Source organism: Podarcis muralis, chromosome 7, assembly GCF_964188315.1.
Source record: "Podarcis muralis chromosome 7, rPodMur119.hap1.1, whole genome shotgun sequence".
Classification (NCBI taxonomy): Eukaryota; Metazoa; Chordata; class Lepidosauria; order Squamata; family Lacertidae; genus Podarcis; species Podarcis muralis.
The window spans coordinates 2,889,305-2,911,987 of record NC_135661.1 but is presented as its reverse complement, the minus strand read 5'-3'; the positions used below and the strand labels follow the sequence as shown (position 1 = coordinate 2,911,987).

Here is a 22,683-nt window from a genome sequence, read left to right as displayed (position 1 = left end):
AGAACACTGTCCAACCACCTCGTCCTCTGTCCTCCCCTTCTCCCAACATCAGGGTCTTTTCCAGGGAGTCTTCTTTTCTCATGAGGTGGCCAAAGTATTGGAGCCTCAGCTTCAGGATCTGTCCTTCCAGTGATCACTCAGGGCTGATTTCCTTCAGAATGGATGGGTTTGATCTTCTTGCAGTCCATGGGACTCTCAAGAGTCTTCTCCAGCACCAGAATTCAAAAGCATCCATTCTTCGGCGATCAGCCTTCTTTATGGTCCAGCTCTCACTTCCATACATCACTACTGGGAAAACCATGGCTTTAACTAGACGGACCTTCGTTGGCAAGGTGATGTCTCTGCTTTATTAGATGCTGTCTAGGTTTCTCATCACTTTTCTCCCAAGAAGCAGGCGTCTTTTAATTTTGTGGCTGCTGTCACCATCTGCAGTGATCATGGAGCCCAAGAAAGTGAAATCTCTCACTGCCTCCATTTCTTCCCCTTCTATTTGCCAGGAGGTGATGGGACCAGTGGCCATGATCTTCGTTTTTTTGATATTGAGCTTCAGACCATATTTTGCGCTCTCCTCTTTCACCCTCATTAAAAGGTTCCTTAATTCCTCCTCACTTTCTGCCATCAAGGTTGTGTCATCTGCATATCTGAGGGTGTTGATATTTCTGAAGTAGTAAGTACAGTAGTAGTAAGTAGTAAGTAAGTAAATAGTAAGTAGTAAGTGAATAAATATGGGGCAAGTCAGCCCCGCGCAACGTGCAGCAAAGCGGCGCCCTTGCGCGCCCCTCTCGAGATCCCTGCCGCGGCCCCATCGGAGAGGCTGCGGCGGCTGTGGGCTGTCCGAGCCCCCCTTGGCTTCCCCCCGTTGCATTTCCCTCGGTTGAAAGGAAGGCGCGGGAGCTTGGTTTGCAACGGAAAGGGAGTCTCTTCCTCCGCCTCGTCTCGGGGGCTTCTCCCCTGTCCTCCCTCCTCACTGAGGGACAGTCGCTTGGCTCGGTTATTTCTTTGGCGGGGACACCGGTGAGATTTCCCCACCCGCACCCCGTGCCTCTCCCCTAGCAATTCTCCCCCCCCCCCCCATCCCTCCATGGGGCAAGGGAAGCGGTGTCAAGGCTGTCCGCCGTCGGGAACAGGATACTGGGTTAGGAGGAGAGGCTTTCCCGATTTGCTCCAGCGGGGCTCCTCTTCCGTTCTTAGGTAGAAGGGGTGCAGAGCAGGCCTGCATGCAATGGCCTAGGGCCACCAGAAAACCACTCGCATCATGCAAATCGGAAGGGGGTGAATCAGGAATAAACAACCCCCTGAAGACAAATGCGGATCTGGGAGCAGGGAGGTTATCCAGTGCAGGATGCAGGATTGGGGCCACCAAGCCCCAAACAGATCGGTGCTGGTTGTTGTTGTTATTATTATTATTATTATTATTATTATTATTATTATTATTATTACAGTGGTACCTCGGGTTACATATGCTACAGGTTACAAACGCTTCAGGTTATAGACTCCGCTAACCCAGAAATAGTACCTCGGTTTAAGAACTTTGCTCCAGGATGAGAACAGAAATCGCGCAGCGGCGGTGTGGCGGCAGCGGGAGGCCCCATTAGCTAAAGTGGTGCTTCAGGTTAAGAACGGACCTCCGGAACGAATTAAGTACTTAACCAGAGGTACCACTGTAATAATAATAATAATAATAATAATAATAATAATAATAATAATAATTTATTATTTATACCCCGCCCCTCTGGCTGGGTTTCCCCAGCCACTCTGGGCAGCTTCCAACAAAATATTAAAATACAATGGTCTGTTAAACATTAAAAGCTTCCCTAAACAGGGCTGCCTTCAGATGTCTTCTAAAAGTCTGGTAGTTGTTGTCCTCTTTGACATCTGGTGGGAGGGTGTTCCACAGGGCGGGTGCCACTACCGAGAAGGCCCTCTGGCTGGTTCCCTGTTACTTGGCTTCCCATTGCAAGGGAACCGCCAGAAGGCCCTTGGCGCTGGACCTCAGTGTCCAGGCAGAACGATGGGAGATATACTGGACTGAGGCCATTTAGGGCTTTTGAACACTTTGAATTGTGCTTGGAAACGAAAATCTACCCACCTGGCGCTCTCCTCACCCCCGATGTCTCCCCCCCTCTTTCCCCCTGTAACGCAGCAGCTTTCAGATTGTGGCGCCTTCAGAAGGAGCGTCTGGAGAAAGAGGAGATTCGCACCCAGGAAGCTCTCGCCCTCCTGGAGAAAAAGAGGCTGGTGAGCGCGTTTGAGGCCTGGCGTTCCCGCTACAGGGCAGCCCGGCGGATCCTGCCATTGGTGGCTCAGGTGCAGAGAGGGCTGCTAAGCCGGTGAGCTGAGCACAGTGATGATAATTTTTCAGGGACGCGGACTTATAAAAAATATTGGGGGGGCCCGGGAAAGCTCATGAATAATAAATAAGCTCATGAATATGCAAATAAAGTGGCGCCGCCTCCTCGTGAGCGAATAGGGGAGAGCGTGCTGCGCCTATTAATCAGCTCCAAAGGAAATTGGGTGGAGCTTTTGCTCGGGAGGGAGGGCAGGAGGCATGCAGCCCGCCCCTCCCTGTGCATTTTGGGCTGGGGGAGGGGCGGCGATGGCGCTCTGCTGGAGGGGCGCCGGAGATTATTGGGGAGGCGGAGCCCCCCCAAACGAATTTTTGAGGGGGCTCGGGCCCCCTCAAGCCCCATGGAGTCGGCGCCTATGTAATTTTTATATGTGGGCTTCTTGGTCGCACCTTACGTTCTTAACCTTTTTGCGACAACTTTCTGGGGTAGGTTTGCATTAGCACAGTTTCCCAACCTCAGGTCTCTGGCTGTTTTTGGACTACAACTCCCATCATCCCTAGCTAGCAGGAATTGTAGACCCAAAACAACCTGGAGACCCTAGTTTCTAAAACACTACATTAGCATCACGCAATGCTGCTCTATGTCTTTGCATGATTATCTTCACAAGAGCCTTGCAAGGGAGGCCAGGGTTTGCTGCCCTGCAGCTTTCACAGCAACCTTGAGAGGTAGGTCAATGTCTCTGTTTTGTATTATTGCTACAGATTAAACAAATATTTTTTTAAAATAAATGTTAGCCCTGCATGATGCTGTTCTGCATTCTTCACAAGAGCCTTGCAAGAGAGGCCAGTATTTGCTGCCCTGCAGTTTTCACAGCAGCAGCAGCAGCAGCAGTAGCAGCAATAATAATAATAATAATAATAATAATAATAATAATAATAATAATTTATTATTTATACCCCACCAATCTGGCTGGGCCTCCCCAGCCACTCTGGGCGGCTTCCAGCAAAATATTAAAGGTAAAGGGACCCCTGACCATTAGGTCCAGTCGTAGCCGACTCTGGGGTTGTGGCGCTCATCTCGCTTTACTGGCCAAGGGAGCCGGTGTACAGCTTCCGGGTCATGTGGCCAGCATGACTAAGCCGCTTCTGGTGAACCAGAGCAGCGCACGGAAACGCCGTTTACCTTCCCGCCGGAGCAGTACCTATTTATCTACTTGCACTTTGAGGTGCTTTCGAACTGCTAGGTTGGCAGGAGCAGGGACCTAGCAGCGGGAGCTCAACCTGCTGTGGGGATTCAAACTGCCAACCTCCCTTCAGATGTGAAGTAAATAAGCAGCTACCCTATCTTTAAAAGACATCTGAAGGTAGCCCTGTTCAGGGAAGTTTTTAATATTTAACGCTGTACTGTTTTTAACACTTGATTGGGAGCCGCCCAGAGTGGTTGGGGAAACTCAGCCAGATGGGCGGGGCATAAATAAATTATTATTATTATTATTATAATTTAGTGGGTCTCTTCCGGTAGCAGTAGAGACTCACTCTCTCTGTATATAATCTTAAATAAACCAGCATTTAGAAGCACAAAATTAATACTTCTGTCATTTCATGACTGGGAATAGGAAGGCAGCTTGGAGGACGGTAGCCAGGCTAGCATCTCCTCGTCGTTGACGATTGAAGACTCAGGTCACCTTCCTCATCACGGCTCCCCTTCTCCCAGCCATTTCCCCAGTGACTCGCAAGATCTCGCTGCCACAGATCTTCACATGCAAGCGCCGTTCCCTCTGGGTTATGGCCACACCCAGAATCGGAGGCAGCTGCTGGCGAAATGCTTTGCGTTTTGGTCAGCCAGGACTGTGCAAAACCTGAAGGCAAAACAACACCGCAAGCGGGCTCTCCTCTCCGGGTAAGAGTCTTGGGCAGGGATTCCGCAAACCCAAAAGTGAGTGTTCCGGTTTGCGAACGTTCTTTGGAAGCCAAATGTCCGACGGGGCTTCTGATTGGCTGCACGAGCTTCCTGCAGCCATTCAGAAGCCGCGCCTTGGTCTCTGAATGTTTTGGAAGTTGAATGGACTTCTGGAATGGATTCCGTTCGACTTCCGAGATACCACTGTACATTGTTTATAGTCCTAGCTATCCAGTTGGAGAAACCAAGAAACCACCTAGAAGTACATTGAGGTCCAGAGGAAGGGTGAGAGGGGAGGAAGAAATTTAAACAGGGAGCGACGTAAAATGTATCAGTCAAAACTTCAAAGGATAGAGAGTAGTCAGCATAGAGGTTGAAGGTAAAGGGATAGTCTGGGAATCTGGAGGTCTCTCACTCTATCTGCTTAAGGTAAAGGTAAAGGTACCCCTGCCCGTACGGGCCAGTCTTGCCAGACTCTAGGGTTGTGCGCTCATCTCTATAGGCCGGGAGCCAGCGCTGTCCGCAGACACTTCCGGGTCACGTGGCCAGTGTGACAAGCTGCATCTGGCAAGCCAGCGCAGCACACGGAACGCCGTTTACCTTCCCACTGGTAAGCGGTCCCTATTTATCTACTTGCACCCAGGGGTGCTTTCGAACTGCTAGGTTGGCAGGCGCTGGGACCGAGCAATGGGAGCGCACTCCGCCGCGGGGATTCGAACCGCCGACCATGTGATCGGCAAGTCCTAGGCGCTGAGGTTTTACCCACAGCGCCACCCGCGTCCCCTATCTGCTTAAGCCCCATGCAAATCCCTGAGTTGCACTTAAACTTCCAACAGCATTAGGGAACATTGCTTTGTATTTAAAAATGGGCAAAATTGCAAAAAAATGTGTTTGTAAGGAAAAATTTGCACTCAGTTGTTGATGGCCTGTTTAGATTACAGATGTGGATAGTTAAGATTGGAAAGACAAGAATGGAAATGGATAGGCTCTTTCATCCCTTTTTTTTATATGAAATTCACCAGGGCTTTCACTTCCTGGTCCGCGGCAGCCGACCGCTTTTCTACATGGCGCATGACTCTAGCGTGGTTTGAGAGGGCCAGGGGGCAGCGTCTTCTGGCGTCCTGCTTCGGGAGGTGGAAGGCGGAGTTCCAGAGAGCTGAGCGGCGACGGAAAGGCGAACGCCCACGGCGGAGACTGGCGGGGTACGGGGCGATGTGGCGATGGAGGAAAGCGATCAGGGGGTCCTGGGCTCTGCGTTTTAGCTCCGTCAGCCAGGTGAGCTGGGGGTGGTGGTGAGTTTCGCAGGTGGCTGGTATCTGGGGTTCCAGAGCTTGAACAAGAACGTAAGAGGAGCCTGCTGGATGAGGCCCATCTCGCTCAACATCCTGTTTCCACAGTGAATGACCAGATGCCCCTTATGGGAATAATAATAATAATAATAATAATACTACAGTGGTACCTTGGGTTACAGTATACGCTTCAGGTTACAGACTCCGCTAACCCAGAAATAGTGCTTCAGGTTAAGAACTTTGCTTCAGGATGAGAACAGACATCGTGTGGTGGCGGCGGCGGCAGCGGGAGGCCCCATTAGCTGAAGTGGTACCTCAGGTTAAGAACGGTTTCAGGTTAAGAACGGACCTCCAGAACGAATTAAGTTCTTAACCTGAGGTACCACTGTAATGTATTATTTATACCCTGCCCATCTGACTGGGTTTCCCCAGCCACTCTGGGCGGCTTCCAACAGAATACTAAAAACACAATAAAACATCAGACATTAAAAACTTCCCTAAATAGGGCTGCCTTCAGATGTCTTCTAAAAGTCAGGTAGTTGTTTATTTCCTTGTCATCTGATGGGTGGGCGTTCCACAGGGCGGGCGCCACTACTGAGAAGGCCCTCTGCCTGGTTCCCTGTAGCCTCACTTCTCGCAGCAAGGGAACTGCCAGAAGGCCCTTGGCGCTGGACCTCAGGCTGAGCGATGGGGGTGGAGACGCTCCTTCAGATATACTGGACCGAGGCCGTTTAGGGCTTTCAAGGTCAGCACCAACACTTTGAATTGTGCTCGGAAACGTACTGGGAGCCAATGCAGATCTCTCAGGACCGGTGTTATGTGGCCTTGGCGGCCGCTCCCAATCACCAGTCTAGCGGCCGCATTCTGGATTAGTTGTAGTTTCCGGGTCACCTTCAAAGGTAGCCCCACGTAGAGCGTGTTGCAGTAGTCAAGCGGGATCTGAGCACAAAAGCCCTCTCCCTGCTGTCGGTTTCCAGCTGTGGAAGAAGAGCAGAGGCACAGCTGGAAGCAACGATGCTTCCATAGAAAGTTTATCCTTTTCAACACAGCCTGGTGGAACGCTCTGTCTCATGAGACCAGGGCCCTGCGGGATCTGATTTCTTTCCGCAGGGTCTGTAAGACAGAGTTGTTCCACCTGGCCTTTGGCTTAGAATCAGTTTGATTCCCTCCCCCTCTTTCTATTTCCTTTTCCCTCCTGTGAAGAGGCTGCATCCTAATGTTTTAATGTTGTATCTTAATCTTTTAAATTGTATTTTAATCAACATTTTTTTATTATTGGTTGTTAGCCACCCTGAGCCCAGTCTTGGCTGGGGAGGGCGGGGTATGAATAAATTTTATTATTAGTAGTAGTAAAGGAGCCCCTTTACTACATGGTGGCAGCGGTGGGATGGAACTTCCCTGCAGAAAGGCACTTTGATTTTAAATACATGAAGCTAACCGGGTCTACAACCGTCGGCTGAATGATCTCTCTGCCGGGGAAGATGCCCCACGTTACAGCATTGGGTTGCATTTCATGCGCGTTGGTGATGTTCTCACCCTACCGACGGGAAACAGGAGGTTGTTTAGAAGGAAGAGAGGGAAACAGCTGCATCACGGTTTTGTATACACCTGTTAACTTGCTGCCAGGCCTGTACAGATCTCAAGACACGGGTGGCGCTGTGGTCTAAACCATTGAGCCTCTTGGACTTGCCGATCAGAAGGTCAGCGGTTCGAATCCCCGCCACGGGGTGAGCTCCCGTTGCTCGGGCCCAGCTCCTGCCAACCTAGCAGTTCGAAAGCACCCCAGTGCAAGTAGATAAATAGGTACTGCTGCGGTGGGAAGGTAAACGGCGTTTCTGTGCGCTCTGGTTTCCGTCACGGTGTCCCGTTGCGCCAGTAGCGGTTTAGTCCTGCAGGCCACATGACCCGGAAAGCTGTCTGCGGACAAATACCGGCTCCCTCGGCCTGAAAGCGAGATGAGCTCCGCAACCCCATAGTCGCCTTTGACTGGACTTAACCATCCACAGGTCCTTTACCTTTTTTCTTTTTCTTTTTTACAGATCTCAGGCCCAACTGAACAGGCCTCGGTCCAGTATACCTGAAGGAGCATCTCCACCCCCATCATTCTGCCTGGACACTGAGGTCCAGTGCCAAGGGCCTTCTGGCGGTTCCCTTGCAATGAGAAGCCAAGTTACAGGGAACCAGGCAGAGGGCCTTCTCGGTAGTGGCGCCTGACCTGTGAAACGCCCTCCCGCCAGATGTCAAAGAGAAAAAAAACTACCAAACTTTTAGAAGACATCTGAAGGCAGCCCTGTTTAGGGAAGCTTTTAATGTTTAATAGGTTATTGTATTTTAGTGTTCTGTTGGAAGCCGCCCGGAGTGGCTGGGGAAATCCAGCCAGATGGGTGGCGTATAAATAATAAATTATTATTATTATTATTATTATTATTATTATTATTATTATTATTATTATTATTCCTCCCTGCATCCAGAAAACTCCTCCAGGGAACGATATGCTCAGCTGATCAGATTCTCTGGCTAAACAGGAGGCATTGAAACTGGGCCACAAGGAGGAGCCATGAACCCAATGCCAATTGTCCTAGCAGAGGCTGAACAGTTCTCAAAATATTCTCCAGAGATCACAAGCAGAGGGTTTGCTCCCCACATACGCTCTCAGTCCAAGCATCCCAAGTTTCCACGGAAACGTTTTCACTGCCAGCCTACCAGAGGAAGGACCAGGGTCGGATTAAACCCAGTGGAGGCTCCTAGGCAGTCAGAATCTCGCAGGCCCCCTCACAAATTATTTCCCAATTTTCTTTCAAGATCAAATCAATATTATTTTGTTGTTTTTTTGTTTTTTCCATAAATTTTTATTAATTTTCCAACATAAATTAAAAACAATACAAAACACAATACATAGACAAACAAACATATAAACACGTATAATTTCAAAACCTCTTTTTCATAAATCTTACTTCCCCGACTTCCCCATGCCTCCCCTTTCTGCATCCCTATTTTAAAATTTCTTCAGCAACCCCTCACTTCAATTAACTGATTACTCATTTTCTTTATTTTTTTCCCCCTTCTTCTCTTACTTAATCATTTACAGCTGTACTTCTATATTGTTTCTTTACCCATGGCATTTTAGCACTCATTAATTTTACAACAGTTCTTAAGATATACTTTAAATTTCTTCCAATCTTCTTCCGCCGTCTCTTTTCCTTGATCACGGATTCTGCCAGTCATCTCCGCCAGTCCCATATAATCAATCACCTTCGTCTGCCATTCTTCCAGCGTGGGTAGTTCTTGTGTCTTCCAACACTTTGCTAAAAGAACCCTTGCTGCTGTGGTAGCATACATAAAAAAACATCCTGTCCTTCCTTGACACCAATTGGCCAACCATGCCAATCAATATTATTTTGATCCGTTGTTGAGGGGCCCCTAGGCTCGTAGGCCAGTGCCCAGTCTGTCTGTTTGGTAATCTGGCACTGAGGAAGGACACACCTTGACATTGACAATGTGGTAATTCACTCGCTGGCCGTAGTTCTTCAACACTGTTTGGAGGGCTCTGACGTTCTCGCTGGAGGTGAAGAACTCCAGGTAAGCCTGGAAGGAGTCGAGAGAGGAGATGTTGACACCAAAGAATCCCAGCAATGGCACAATTTAAATGTTTAAATTAACTTGGGGGGGGGGGGAGCAGAGGTTTTTCTATTAGGAATTGTAGGTGCCGATATTCCAAGGGAGCAGAAAATACTTTTTATGTATGCGACGACAGCCACCCGGTTGTTACCGGCCCAGAGATGGAAAGAAGACAAAGTCCCTAATAGGGAACCCAGAACAATGGTGCGCAAGGCCTTATATAGACATTTTAAATTCCCTGCCCTGTCACTCAAGACTACCCGTCCATACATCATACCTACATCACAGAAAAGGCGGTCTACAATTTAAATGTTGGACTACAGAAATTTAAAATTCAGTACCAAATTATCTAAGGTTGTTCACCAAAGCCAGACTAAACGTCTTTCCTTCTGCAGTGTTGGATGGCAGGTTGAGAGGAGTTCCCTACCAGGACAGACTTGGCTCATGTGCTCAAGACATCGATTCTATAAAACATATTTTGCTGCGAAACATGAGCAAGCCAAGGCTGAACTGATATTACCCTTGCCGGTACCTTTCCTGGGAAAATCAGAGGCTCATTATGTCAGGTTCCTATTGGAAGACCGGACAAACGCTAGAACATTAGCAGTGGCAAAGTTTTTATCGGTGGTTGCAAGAACCAATGATCCCTGTCTTTAAGTCTGAACAAAATGCTTGTTTAACCTGGAGGTAGGCTGTCTGAATTGTGCATTGCTTTGTAACAATTTGTTGGGTCTCTGGACCGTAATAAAGAAAAAAAATCAATGCTAAAAGCAGTTCAAAACAACTTACAGTCACAGCGATCTGCTGTGACCTGAAAAACGTGTCTCTTGGATCATAGAATCATAGAGTTGTAAGGGACCCGAGGGTCATCTAGTCCAACCCCCTGCAAGGCAGGAATCTCAGCTCAAGTATCCATGGCAGATGCCCATCCAACTCCTTTCCTGCAACTTGAAGCAACTGGTTTGAATCCTACCTTCCAGAGCAGGAGGAAACAAGCTTGCTCCATCCTCCATGTGACAGCCATCTTTGAAGATGGCTACCATATCTCCTCTCAGTCTCCTCTTTTGCAGGCTAAACATCCCCAGCTCCTTCAACCGTTCCTCACAAGGCTTAGCTTCTAGATCATCCTAGTTGCCCTCCTCTGCACACGCGAAGCCAAAGTGGTTGTGTCTTCAGCCTGTGATGGGAGCAATACAATGAAGGTGCATGATCCAGGGGGCACGACTCTAAATCCGGCCCTACTTCCCTGCCAGTTGGGCCTCGCTTGCATCTTCCTGCTTGGCCTCTGTTCGACATCTGCGGACGGCACTTCCTCAGAGACATCTGCGGCGGCCTCCTCAAATCCCACCTGCAACATCAGGAAGGAACCCTGTCAGGACAGAGCAACAGGGCAAGGAGGGAGAGGCCTGGGCGGAAAACCCAGAGCCTCCCTCAAACCCCACCCTGAAGCCACCACCCAGCCATACCCTCCAACGTTCCTTAGATGAAAAGAGGGGCATTTGTCACTCCCCACTCAACTGACCCTCCTCATCCCCAACCCCCATTTTTGTTCCCCAACCCATCCCAGCGGAGGATTCCCACCACGACCACACCAATGGGATGCAGCACAAACGCCCTCCTGAGAAAAACCCTTCACCCCGGCTTTCTTTTTTGGTCAATTGACAAAAAGAGAAGCACACGCCAATGAATACATTTTAGAAAGGGGCAAGATTAGATGCAGACGCACAAATCACTTTTTTCAAATACAGCAGTTTTTGAAACGTAATCCGTTCCTGAAGACCGTTCGACTTCCAAAACGTTCGACAGCCGAGGCGCAATGGGCGTGAAATCCCTTGAAAAAATGGAGAAATGTGACTCGGAAGCCGTTTGACTTTGAAACGAAAAGAATTGCTTCCGAGTTTTCGGCGTTCGGGTTCCGAATCGTTCAGCATCCGATACGCTCGAAAACTGAGGTTTCCCTGTCCAAAAATCAAGATTCCTTGTGCTCTGCTCCCCTCCCCCTTTCTTCTTTCCCAGCTAAATATTTCTTTCTTTCTTTCTTCTTGTCCTCTGCCTCCCCCTCAGAGCTGGCGCGTCAAACAGGGCCTTAATGGTGGTGGCCTCTCCTCCCCACCCGCTATCTAGCAGCCACTAGCAGCTGCCCAAGGGAGGAAGCTGGTAGCAGCGGCCGTGGAGAGGCCATGGAGAGGCAACAGGATGCCCTCTCACAGCCGCCGCAGCCGCCATGGCTTGGGACAAGGGCCAGCTCATACTATTCCCCGATCTCGGCACTGGCAGCGGAATTAGGGACAGTCCAGGATCAAATCAGAAGCTGGGATGGCTTTCATAATTCCAGAACTGTCATTGGAGACAAGGGACACTTGGGGAGTATGCCTAGAAGAGCACAGGAATCATAGAGTTGGAAGGGGTCCTGAGGGTCATCTAGTCCAACCCCTTGCAACGCAGGAATCTTTTGCCCCAAAACGGGACTTGAACCCGCAACCCTGAGATTAAGTGTTTCCCTGAGTGAGCTAGGGGCATAGAATTGGACTTCCCCTCCTTAATCAGCATGAAACGGACAGGCTTCGCTCTCTTGGTTAACAACCCAGGGAGTGGCAGGATCAGCCCCACAGGAGCCCCCCAGCAACACAGCCCCAAGGCGCATGTGAGCTCCTGCCCCTCAGCTTCCCGTTGCGCCTGGAGGTCTTCCTCGGCCAGGGCCACTGCCTGGGAGCAGCTCTCAGGCCCGGCCTCCCTGACCCAGCCCTGGACCTCGGGCGGCAGGATAGCCAGGAACTGCTCCAGGACCAGCAGCTCCAGAATCTGCTCCTTGGTGTGCCGGTCCACTTTTAACCACCCACGGCAGAGCTCCTGGAGGCGGCCATAGGCCTCGCCCCTCGGCCTCCTGGTAGCAGAAGCGGCGGAAGTGCTGCTGCTGCCGCTGCTTCTCCTGGGCGGTGGTGTCCCCGCGCAAGATGGCCGCCTTCACTTTCCCATAATCCTCTCTGTCGCTGGCCTCCAGGCTGCCAGAGGCCCACTCGGCCCCTCCTCGGAGGGCTGGCAGCAGCCTGGCCGCCCACTCTCCCTTGGGCCACTGGCAGGCCTCGGCCACCCGCTCAAAGGAGGCCAGAAAGCCCTTGGCATCGTCCCATGGGGCCGCCCGATCCGGGCAGAGGAGACTCCATTGTCTTCAGGAACTCCTTGTTTTTAAATTGTATTTGTTTTTATATTGGGTGTTAGCTGCCCTGAGACCGGTCTTGGCTGGGGAGGGCGGGGTATAAATAAATATTATTATTATTATTATTATTATTATTATTATTATTATTATTATCTCCTGTGGAGGGGAGTTCCAGAGGTTAACGATACGCTGCTATGCGCTTTGGTCTCCGATGCTCTGCAGAAGCCCCCCCCCCATCACCCAGGAATTGTAGGAGGCTCAAGCAGGCAGGCCCCCTTCGTTTTAGGAGGCTCCCTGCCCCATGCCGTCCCCCTCTTCTACCGCCCCTCCCCAGTACCCCATAGAAAAGCGCTATCCACGTACCCTTTGACCCAGCTTGCTCAAAGAGTTTGCTTCTTCTGGAAGGGGGAAACCAGCAGCAGAGAGACCCCTGCCTGCTACCCAGAGGAGGGAGAGCGATTGCAAAAGAGGGTCTTTTTTCCTCCTCCAGCAATTCCCTGCCTCTCCGCCTCCATGCCCCAGTCTAGCACACTGTCCTCCTGTCTTCTCCTCCTCTCCTTCTTTCCTCCTCCTTTTATGCCAGCTGCAAAAGAAATTCAAAACCAAGGCCCACCCCCTAACCAGGGAGGAAAAACCCTTCCTGGCTTTCACAAGCCTGCCTCCCTCCTGCAACTCTAGCCATTGCAGCTCTGTGGGTTTAACTCTTCAGCTGCACAAATCCTTGCAGAATCGCAGCATTGGAAGGGACCCGAGGGTCATCTAGTCCAACCCCCTGCAATGCAGGAATTTTTCACCCGACATGGGGCTGGAACCCACGTCCCTGAGAGTCTCATGCTCTGCCATCTGAGCTATCTTAGGTGCAGCCTTATTAGAAACGGTGCATTATTATTATTATTATTATTATTATTATTATTATTATTATTATATTGGTCCGAATATAAGCTGCACTCCCCCCCCCCCAATTCTGACCTTGAAAAGTTAAAGTGTGGCTTAAATTTGCGACCTTACAAAAACTGCCTTTTACGATATTGCTGCTGAAACAGACATACGGTAAAAGGGAACAAAAAAAAGTTTTATTGCCGATTTGCGAGCTTGAGACTTCATTTGCCATTTACGGGTGTGAGTGCCTGCGGCATTGTAGCAGCTGAATAGTGATTTGCGATTTTAGCGATTGAACGGTAACTTTTGTGGGCTTGCAAGAGCAAAGGCTTAAATTGGCTCGGAGTTACACTTGTACCTGTGGCAGCAATTTTCAGCCTGTAACCCAATTTTAAGGGAGTGGCTTATATTTGGGTATTATCTTCCCCCCCCCCTTGAATTTTAAAGGTGCGGCTTATTTGTGGGTGCGGCTTATATTCGGGCCAATACGGCATTCTGTTGTGATTCTCTGCTGCAGACTAGCTAAGCAAGGTGTCTTAGATCTGAGTCTAATACACTAGAAAAATTCCGTGCGTTCATGTAAACCAAAAAACCAAACCAAAAAACTTGGGACATTATGCCAAATTTTAAAAATCTGCCCGGGCAACAATTTTAATCAGGAAAATAGAGGATGTGACAGGAAAAAGAGGACCCATGGCAACCAGGCCAGCTGAAAAAGGTCAGATGATGGAAAAGCGACCCAACTCTCTCTAGCCAGGAGTAAAAGTCTTCCCTCCTCTGCCTGATCCTTCTGGGCAGTTTCTCTCCCCCCTTCAAGTCCACCCTCTCTGCCTTTGTGGCACAAAGAGCAGCAGGGCTAGAGTCTAGCTGTACAGAAGAGACTCTTCACCCCCCATGAAAGACTAGTCCCCACCCTCCTGTGAACTGGGGTCTCCATGTGAATTTTACCTCTGCGGAGATTTCTGAAAGACTGGACATATGAGGAAGCAAAAAGAGGGTTAAGAGGCTACATTGCAATAGCTCAAAAATATATATATATATTTTGTAAAGCACCTGTTCTTTCCTTATTTTAAGCAAAAGATGACATCATAGAGCAAATAATTGCAAAGATAACAACTAAAGGCCTAAGGAATTAAAACAACTAACGTGTTTAGCTGTGATCCCTGCATTGCAGGGGGTTGGGCTAGTCCAGGGGTCAGCAAACTTTTTCAGCAGGGGGCCGGTCCACTGTCCCTCAGACCTTGTGGGGGGCAGGACTATATAGTGGTACCTCGGGTTAAGTACTTAATTTGTTTTGGAGGTCCGTTCTTAACCTGGAACACCACTTTAGCTCATGGGGCCTCCTGCTGTTGCTGCGCTGCCAGAGCACGATTTCTGTTCTCATCCTGAAGCAAAGTTCTTAACCCGAGGTACTATTTCTGGGTGAGCAGAGTCTGTAACCTGAAGCATCTGTAACCCAAGGTGCCACTGTATTTTGAAGAGAAAAAAATATAACAAAATCCTATGCCCCACAAATAACCCAGAGATGCATTTTAAATAAAAGGACACATTCTACTTATGTAAAAACACGATGATTCCCAGACAGTCCGCGGGCCAGATTTAGAAGGAGATTGGGCCAGATCCAGCTCCTGGGCCTTAGTTTGCCTACCCATGGACTAGATGACCCTTGGGATCCTTTCAAACTCTACTATTCCATGATTCCATGAGGAAATCAGAAATGGTAAACCATGCTAGAAAATGGTGGAATACAATCATTCAGAATCCATGAATGAAATGGGAATCTGTACTGAATGGCTGGAGGAAGGTTAACATCTGGCTTGAGAGCAGTACATGTGAAAAGGATCTAGGAGTCTTGGTTGACCACAAACTTGACATGAGCCAACAGTGTGACGCGGCAGCTAAAAAAGCCAATGCAATTCTGGGCTGCATCAATAGGAGTATAGCATCTAGATCAAGGGAAGTAATAGTGCCACTGTATTCTGCTCTGGTCAGACTTCACCTGGAGTACTGTGTCCAGTTCTGGGCACCACAGTTCAAGAAGGACACTGACAAACTGGAACGTGTCCAGAGGAGGGCAACCAAAATGGTCAAAGGCCTGGAAACGATGCCTTATGAGGAACGGCTAAGGGAGCTGGGCATGTTTAGCCTGGAGAAGAGGAGGTTAAGGCAGTGTTTCCCAACCTTTTTTGGGCAACGGCACACTTGTTTCATGAAAAAAATCTCGAGGCACACCACCATGCCAGATGGGGAAAGGTCACTTTTTACTTATGTAAAAAAAAAAATAAAAAAAATAGTAACAGCATAGAAGGTAATGGTAGATGACTGTTAGGGTCTCCCCCCAAATGCAGAATTCTATTAATATCTTCCTTAGCGAGCCGCGTTAACCCCTGTAATGCTTTCTATAGAGTAAGCATAGGGGACACTGGGGGATGTGGAACCAAGGGGGCAGTGGGCCAAAAGAGTTCGGGATCTACTGCTTTAAACAGAAATAAGAGCCAGTGGGTTCTTCCTTTTTTAAAGTATCGTTTCAGCGGGGACAGCAGTAGGAAGGACGAAGGGAGGGGAAAGGAAAGTTAATAGAAGGAAAGGTGGGTGGGAGAGAAAGAGAAAGAAAGAGGGAAGGAAGGGGGGAAGAGAAGTGGAAAGGAGGGAGACCGAGGCGGGGGAGAAGCGTCTGGAGAGTTGCTCCGAAGTTTGGGGGGCCGCGGGGGTGGGCGCGCGTCCCAGGAGGCGGAGGCCAGCCCGGGCTGGGAGCCGCGCCGCGGCCCGGGGGCGGTAGGCGGACCGCGGCTCCTAGGATGTGGAAAGGGGACGGCGGCGCAGGGGGAGGAGACCCGCACGGCTAGGGCAGCGCGCAGGGGGAGGAGAGCGGGCCGGAGGCGGGCGAGGGGGGCCGCGATCCCGCGCGCCGCAAACATGGCCTCCTTCCCCGCAGGCCCCGCCGAGCCCCCCGGCCGGGGAGGGCGGCGCGCCCCCGCCGCCGGAGGAGAGCAGAGGCAGGAGGAGGAGGACGAAGGCGCTGCCGAGGAGGCGCGCCAACTTCTGCCAACTTCGGCGCCCGCCCCGTCGCCGCAGGCTCCTCCCGGCCGAGAGCCAGAGGACGGCGGCGGAGCAGGAGGAGGAGGATCGGGTTTGGCAACGGCTGCTGCGTCCTCTCCAAGCGCGGGGCTGGCCTCCGCCGCGCCCGATCCTCCGCGCTCGCCGCGCTTCTCGGCGGAGCAGGTCTCGTGCGGGTGCGAGGCGCTGCTGCAGGCGGGCGACCCCGGCCGGCTGGGCCGCTTCCTGGGCTCGCTGCCGCCCGACGCCGAGGCGCCGTGCCTGGAGGCGCAGGCGGGCGAGAGCCTGGCCAAGGCGCGCGCGCTGCTGGCCTTCCAGCGCGGCGACTTCGCCGAGCTCTACCACCTGGTGCAGAGCCGGCGATGGGATGTGGGAGGGAGCTCGCTCGCCGCCCTGCGTGTGCCTATGTGGGGCACGTTACAGCCCTGTGACGTCAGCGCCACGCAGGCAGCCAGGCAGGCAGACGGCGAGAGCCCCGCGCTGGGCGGCCTCTCCTCACCGCCGCCGCCCCGCCTCTCGCCGCCCGACTCGCCCGCCTCCCTCCCACGGCACACCAGGCAACGTCTCGCGGCACACTAGTGTGCCGCGGAACACCGGTTGGGAAACACTGGGTTAAGGGGTGATATGATAGCCATGTTCAAATATATAAAAGGATGTCACATAGAGGAGGGAGAAAGGTTGTTTTCTGCTGCTCCAGAGAAGCGGACACGGAGCAATGGATCCAAACTACAAGAAAGAAGATTCCAGCTAAACATTAGGAAGAACTTCCTGACAGTAAGAGCTGTTTGACAGTGGAATTTGCTGCCAAGGAGTGTGGTGGAGTCTCCTTCTTTGGAGGTCTTTAAGCAGAGGCTTGGCAACCATATGTCAGGAGTGCTCTGATGGTGTTTCCTGCTTGGCAGGGGGTTGGACTCGATGGCCCTTGTGGTCTCTTCCAACTCTATGATTCTATGATTCTATCTGCGCCAAGTGAACTAGTGGGGAAAAGCTGTTGAAACCGGAATTTCCAAGCATGCTGACAAACCAGAGGAAGAATCGGCAGAGCTTTACCCTGTAATTCCAAAGGTCTCATGCAATGGGAAGTCCTCCTGCCGGGAATGGGGCTGATCTCAAAAGCCCCCAAAGAACCTCTGCAGATTGTGTGGAGGGAAAACAAAATGCAAGGGAGATTCCTTATACATGAGAAGGCGACAAGATGGACATTGGACTGGCCCTGCAGGATCCTCCTTAAGGTTTTGTAAGATATTGTAAGACTCTGAGGGTTTTCCCTACAAACAAGCAGTATACAGATTTTATGAAAGAAAGCAAAATCTATAAAATCGAGAGTGAAACCAGGATCCTAGTCTATAGGCAGGAATGGAACTCAGACTGGTGTGCAGGTTCTTCACAGGGACAAGCTCTGCCCCCAATCCAAGCCTTCAAACCCTCTCCCAGTTCATTCATGGGACAGACCAAGAACCCAAACACCACTAGAGGACTGTTTCCCAGAGTGACGCCATTGATGGTGGTCCCAAAGTCTGCAGAACAGACGGTTTAACACCATGAAATATCAGTCCCCATCCCTCCTGTCAAATTGTTCCTCCCCTGGAAATTTACCTTTCTGAATCTGTTTTCTGTATAACACAGCATCTGAGGAAGCAAAAAGATATAACGTGTAAGGGCAACACTCTTCCACCTGAGATAAATCTCCATACAAAAGTAACACTTCATAATGTAGCATCCTTGAATTGACTCCATTCAGAGCAGGAGAACCTCCCAAAGGACAACCCCAGATTTATGTAGACTGGTAACCAAAAGGAAAAGGAGGTTCCGAAGAATTGAAAAGAGATACCCTCTGGTTCAGGCTTCCTTTACAGGATCCAGCGTCACAATATACATGGGCCATTCTGGGGGGACAGGAAATGAAGGCTGGAGCCCCAAGAAGGAAGGTATCCTGGGGTTACGCAATTCCATGCAGTAAGAGCCTGGCATGTTCAGTTCTGAAGAAATAATAGAAATCCCAGTGTGAAATCCTGGCAGCCAATTTCCATTACCTTTCCATTGTTTCATTGCATCCTCCACAAGGTGATTTAGATCACAGGATTCCAAGACCCTGTTCCTCAGCTCTGGAGGGAAAGGCAGTGGCTTCTCTGGACTCTCTCTTTTCTCATACCTGGTGAAAAGAAGAACAATGTCAGCCCATTCAAATCTGCAATTTCTGTTAAAGGAAAAGAAAGGAATTGGGAGGAGGCCTAGAGGGACAGGCATGCGCTGAGTGGGGAGTTTCTTCCTCACTACGGACTCCTCAGCCAGACCCCCAAGGGCCAAAACAGCAACCCCAGGCCTCTGAGTCTCCCCACTGATGTCTATTCAAAGCAGCAGCAGAATCATATGGTATCAAGGGGCAGGAATTGTCTGAGGGTGGTGAGAGCACAGCACACATGTCCTTTCTAGATGTCCCCAGAGAAGGGGAGAGGAAGAAAAAGAAATGCACTTTTGTTGGGAAACAAGAAATGTTCCTTCAAACCTCTACTCTGCACCTGAGTGATTCCTTAAATATAAATACTGCAGCCGGAATATGGTCAAGAAAATAGCCAATTCCTGCTCCTTGGTGAGAAATTGCCCCCTCCCAAGGGGCTCTATGGGGCAGGAGTTTGCTTGGGACAGGGTGGGGTGGCCGGCAGAGTGACTGAACTGGTCAGTCTAGAAGGAAACAGCTAAGGCAGGCACGTCCAACTCCCAAGAGACTGAGACCTACTCACAGTATAAAAAGACCAACTGTGATCTACCCATTGTCAAGTTCCAAAGAGGGGCCCCTGCTTTTACCTGTGAGATGCCTCAGGGAGTGAGTCCTACAGTCTCCCCCCTGCAGCCCCTGGGGGGCCATGTCTGAGGTTCCTGCATCTCAGCTTCAAAGAGTGAAGCTAATGGAAATGAGCCAGATCCACTTACCTCTGCAAGGTGCTTCTCACATCCTAGAGGGGGAAAGAGAAGGGAATTCACTGCACACCACAGGCCACACTAGGAAGACCCCCTCAGACCCTGGCCCTCAGATGTCAGTCTGCCTGGCACATGCCAAGGTTTTGGGTAGGAATGGCTGAATCAGCCAGTTTTGGTTTCTCACAGTCTGAAATTATTAATTTTTCCAGTATCAAGTTCTCCACATTTCCACATCTGTTTACAATTATTTTTTAAGAATCCTTATGAAAATCCACCAGCATTTTTGGGAAATTGAATATTTGTGGGTTCAGGAGAAGATTCCATCCCATCTCTTGTCTTAGATTATAATTTATTAACTTTAATCCAGTTTGCATTGTGCAATTCAGACGTAAGTAAGCCTACAGGATAATCCTACCAGAGAACTGTCCCAAATTGTCTTCCATAGAAGTCCCCAAATTTCAAATTCTACTTTCCAACTGGAAATAAGAAAAGCAGCTGCAGCATAAAATGCCTCCAAAGGGGTAATAAAGCACCTCCCAGTACGTTTCCGAGCACAATTCAAAGTGTTGGTGCTGACCTTTCAAACCCTAAATGGCCTCAGCCCAGTGTACCTGAAGGAGCGTCTCCACCCCCATCGTTCTGCCTGGACACTGAGGTTCCCTCCTTGCAAGAAGTGAGGTTCCAGGGAACCAGGCAGAGGGCCCTCTTGGTAGTGGCACCAGCCCTGTGGAACGCCTTTCCATCAGATGTCAAGGAAGTAAAAAACTATCTGACTTTTAGAAGGAAACTGAAGGCGGCCCTTCTTAGGGACGTTTTTAATGTCTGATGCTGTATTGTTTTTAATATTTGGTTGGAAGCCGCTCAGAGTGGCTGGGGTAACCCAGCCAGATGGGTGGGACAAAAATATATTTATTATTATTATTATTATTATTATTATTATTATTATTATTATTATTAAAAAGACGCCTGCTCCTTGGGAGAAAGGCGATGGCAAACCTAGACAGCATCTTAAAAAGCAGAGACATCACCTTACCAACAAAGGTCCGTATAGTTAAAGCCATGGTTTTCCCAGTAGTGATGTATGGAAGTGAGAGCTGGACCATCAAAAAGGCTGATCGCCGAAGAATTGATGCTTTTGAATTATGGTGCTGGAGGAGATTCTTGAGAGTCCCATGGACTGCAAGAAGATCAAACGTATCCATTCTTAAGGAGATCAGCCCTGAGTGCTCACTGGAAGGACAGATCGTGAAGCTGAGGCTCCAATACTTTGGCCACCTCGTGAGAAGAGAAGACTCCCTGGAAAAGACCCTGATGTTGGGAAAGATTGAGGGCACAAGGAGAAGGGGACAACAGAGGACGAGGAAAAGTTCTCCTCCTCTGCTCTCCCTCCGGAAAACCCCTCAACGTCTTCAGGTATGTATCTCTCTCCCTCAGGTATGCCCACCCACCTTTTACCTGCTGAATAAATTAGAAAAAGAAGGTTATGTCTCTTACTTCTCTTAATTTGATTTCTTCACCCTAACGTCCCTCAGTGGACTACAGAAATTTAAAATTCAGTACCAAATTATCTAAGGTTGTTCACCAAAGCCAGACTAAACGTCTTTCCTTCTGCAGTGTTGGATGGCAGGTTGAGAGGAGTTCCCTACCAGGACAGACTTGGCTCATGTGCTCAAGACATTGATTCTATAAAACATATTTTGCTGCGAAACATGAGCAAGCCAAGGCTGAACTGATATTACCCTTGCCGGTACCTTTCCTGGGAAAATCAGAGGCTCATTATGTCAGGTTCCTATTGGAAGACCGGATAAACGCTAGAACATTAGCAGTGGCAAAGTTTTTATCGGTGGTTGCAAGAACCAATGATCCCTGTCTCTAAGTCTGAACAAAATGCTTGTTTAACCTGGAGGTAGGCTGTCTGAATTGTGCATTGCTTTGTAACAATTTGTTGGGTCTCTGGACCGTAATAAAGGGGAAAAAGATCAATGCTAAAAGCAGTTCAAAACAATTTACAGTCACAGCGATCTGCTGTGACCTGAAAAACGTGTCTCTTGGATCATAGAATCATAGAGTTGTAAGGGACCCGAGGGTCATCTAGTCCAACCCCCTGCAAGGCAGGAATCTCAGCTAAAGCATCCATGGCAGATGCCCATCCAACTCCTTTCCTGCAACTTGAAGCCACTGGTTTGAATCCTACCTTCCAGAGCAGGAGGAAACAAGCTTGCTCCATCCTCCATGTGACAGCCATCTTTGAAGATGGCTACCATATCTCCTCTCAGTCTCCTCTTTTGCAGGCTAAACATCCCCAGCTCCTTCAACCGTTCCTCACAAGGCTTAGCTTCTAGATCATCCTAGTTGCCCTCCTCTGCACAGGCGAAGCCAAAGTGGTGGTGTCTTCAGCCTGTGATGGGAGCAATACAATGAAGGTGCATGATCCAGGGGGCACGACTCTAAATCCGGCCCTGCTTACCTGCCAGTTGGGCCTCACTTGCATCTTCCTGCTTGGCCTCTGTTCGACATCTGCGGACGGCACTTCCTCAGAGACATCTGCGGCGGCCTCTTCAAATCCCACCTGCAACATCAGGAAGGAACCCTGTCAGGACAGAGCAACAGGGCAAGGAGGGAGAGGCCTGGGCGGAAAACCCAGAGCCTCCCTCAAACCCCACCCTGAAGCCACCACCCAGCCATACCCTCCAACGTTCCTTAGATGAAAAGAGGGGCATTTGTCACTCCCCACTCAACTGACCCTCCTCATCCCCAACCCCCATTTTTGTTCCCCAACCCATCCCAGCAGAGGATTCCCACCACGACCACACCAATGGGATGCAGCACAAACGCCCTCCTGAGAAAAACCCTTCACCCCGGCTTTCTTTTTTGGTCAATTGACAAAAAGAGAAGCACACGCCAATGAATACATTTTAGAAAGGGGCAAGATTAGATGCAGACGCACAAATCACTTTTTTCAAATACAGCAGTTTTTGAAACGTAATCCGTTCCTGAAGACCGTTCGACTTCCAAAACGTTCGACAGCCGAGGCGCAATGGGCGTGAAATCCCTTGAAAAAATGGAGAAATGTGACTCGGAAGCCGTTTGACTTTGAAACGAAAAGAATTGCTTCCGAGTTTTCGGCGTTCGGGTTCCGAATCGTTCAGCATCCGATACGCTCGAAAACTGAGGTTTCCCTGTCCAAAAATCAAGATTCCTTGTGCTCTGCTCCACTCCCCCTTTCTTCTTTCCCAGCTAAATATTTCTTTCTTTCTTCTTGTCCTCTGCCTCCCCCTCAGAGCTGGCGCGTCAAACAGGGCCTTAATGGTGGTGGCCTCTCCTCCCCACCCGCTATCTAGCAGCCACTAGCAGCTGCCCAAGGGAGGAAGCTGGTAGCAGCGGCCGTGGAGAGGCCATGGAGAGGCAACAGGATGCCCTCTCACAGCCGCCGCAGCCGCCATGGCTTGGGACAAGGGCCAGCTCATACTATTCCCCGATCTCGGCACTGGCAGCGGAATTAGGGACAGTCCAGGGTCAAATCAGAAGCTGGGATGGCTTTCATAATTCCAGAACTGTCATTGGAGACAAGGGACAC

At 50.0% G+C, this 22,683-nt stretch overlaps 2 protein-coding genes across 7 annotated transcripts in view; one reads left to right on the top strand and one right to left on the bottom strand.

Annotated features, from left to right (window-relative positions):
* Positions 1–797: 797 nt before the first annotated feature.
* Positions 798–8,373, top strand: LOC114590216 (uncharacterized). 4 transcript variants are annotated; one of them, XM_077931028.1, is made up of 5 exons: positions 798–1,014; positions 2,144–2,330; positions 3,904–4,187; positions 5,210–5,462; positions 7,516–8,373. In XM_077931028.1, exons 3-5 carry the CDS (start codon positions 4,048–4,050, stop codon positions 7,555–7,557), a joined length of 435 nt encoding a protein of 144 aa, XP_077787154.1. In that variant the 5' UTR covers positions 798–1,014; positions 2,144–2,330; positions 3,904–4,047; the 3' UTR covers positions 7,558–8,373. The 4 variants fall into 4 exon arrangements, 3 of the variants coding, with proteins under 3 accessions (XP_077787154.1, XP_077787152.1, XP_077787153.1); XM_077931026.1 differs by having other exon boundaries at positions 805–1,014; positions 2,147–2,330; XM_077931027.1 differs by having other exon boundaries at positions 807–1,014; positions 2,147–2,330; positions 4,002–4,187.
* The window catches only part of LOC114589826 (methylenetetrahydrofolate reductase (NADPH)-like), a 47,228-nt gene continuing 30,239 nt past the window's right edge, over positions 5,695–22,683 (bottom strand). The window contains exons 8-13 of one of the 3 annotated variants that reach the window (XM_077931019.1): positions 21,574–21,675; positions 20,140–21,504; positions 19,119–19,141; positions 18,221–18,339; positions 17,784–17,816; positions 13,556–14,597 (exon numbers count right to left, since the gene is read on the bottom strand). Coding sequence is in view for 1 of the 3 variants with exons in the window: in XM_077931024.1 (XP_077787150.1) it covers positions 6,843–7,013; positions 8,960–9,061; positions 21,574–21,684 (384 nt within the window). In the remaining 2 variants the exon portion in view is untranslated. Of the gene's footprint in view, positions 7,014–8,959; positions 9,062–13,555; positions 14,598–17,783; positions 17,817–18,220; positions 19,142–20,139; positions 21,505–21,573; positions 21,878–22,683 lie in introns of those variants that run through there. The other 2 variants (XM_077931018.1, XM_077931024.1) reach the window with 2 other exon arrangements.

Excerpts from the sequence above, each read along its gene's own strand:
- LOC114590216 (XM_077931028.1), top strand. The coding sequence starts at position 4,048 with ATGCAAGCGCCGTTCCCTCTGGGTTATGGCCACACCCAGAATCGGAGG. Across the intron at positions 4,188-5,209 it reads AAGCGGGCTCTCCTCTCCGG|GGCTTTCACTTCCTGGTCCG; the intron begins GTAAGAGTCTTG and ends GAAATTCACCAG. Across the intron at positions 5,463-7,515 it reads GTTTTAGCTCCGTCAGCCAG|ATCTCAGGCCCAACTGAACA; the intron begins GTGAGCTGGGGG and ends TCTTTTTTACAG.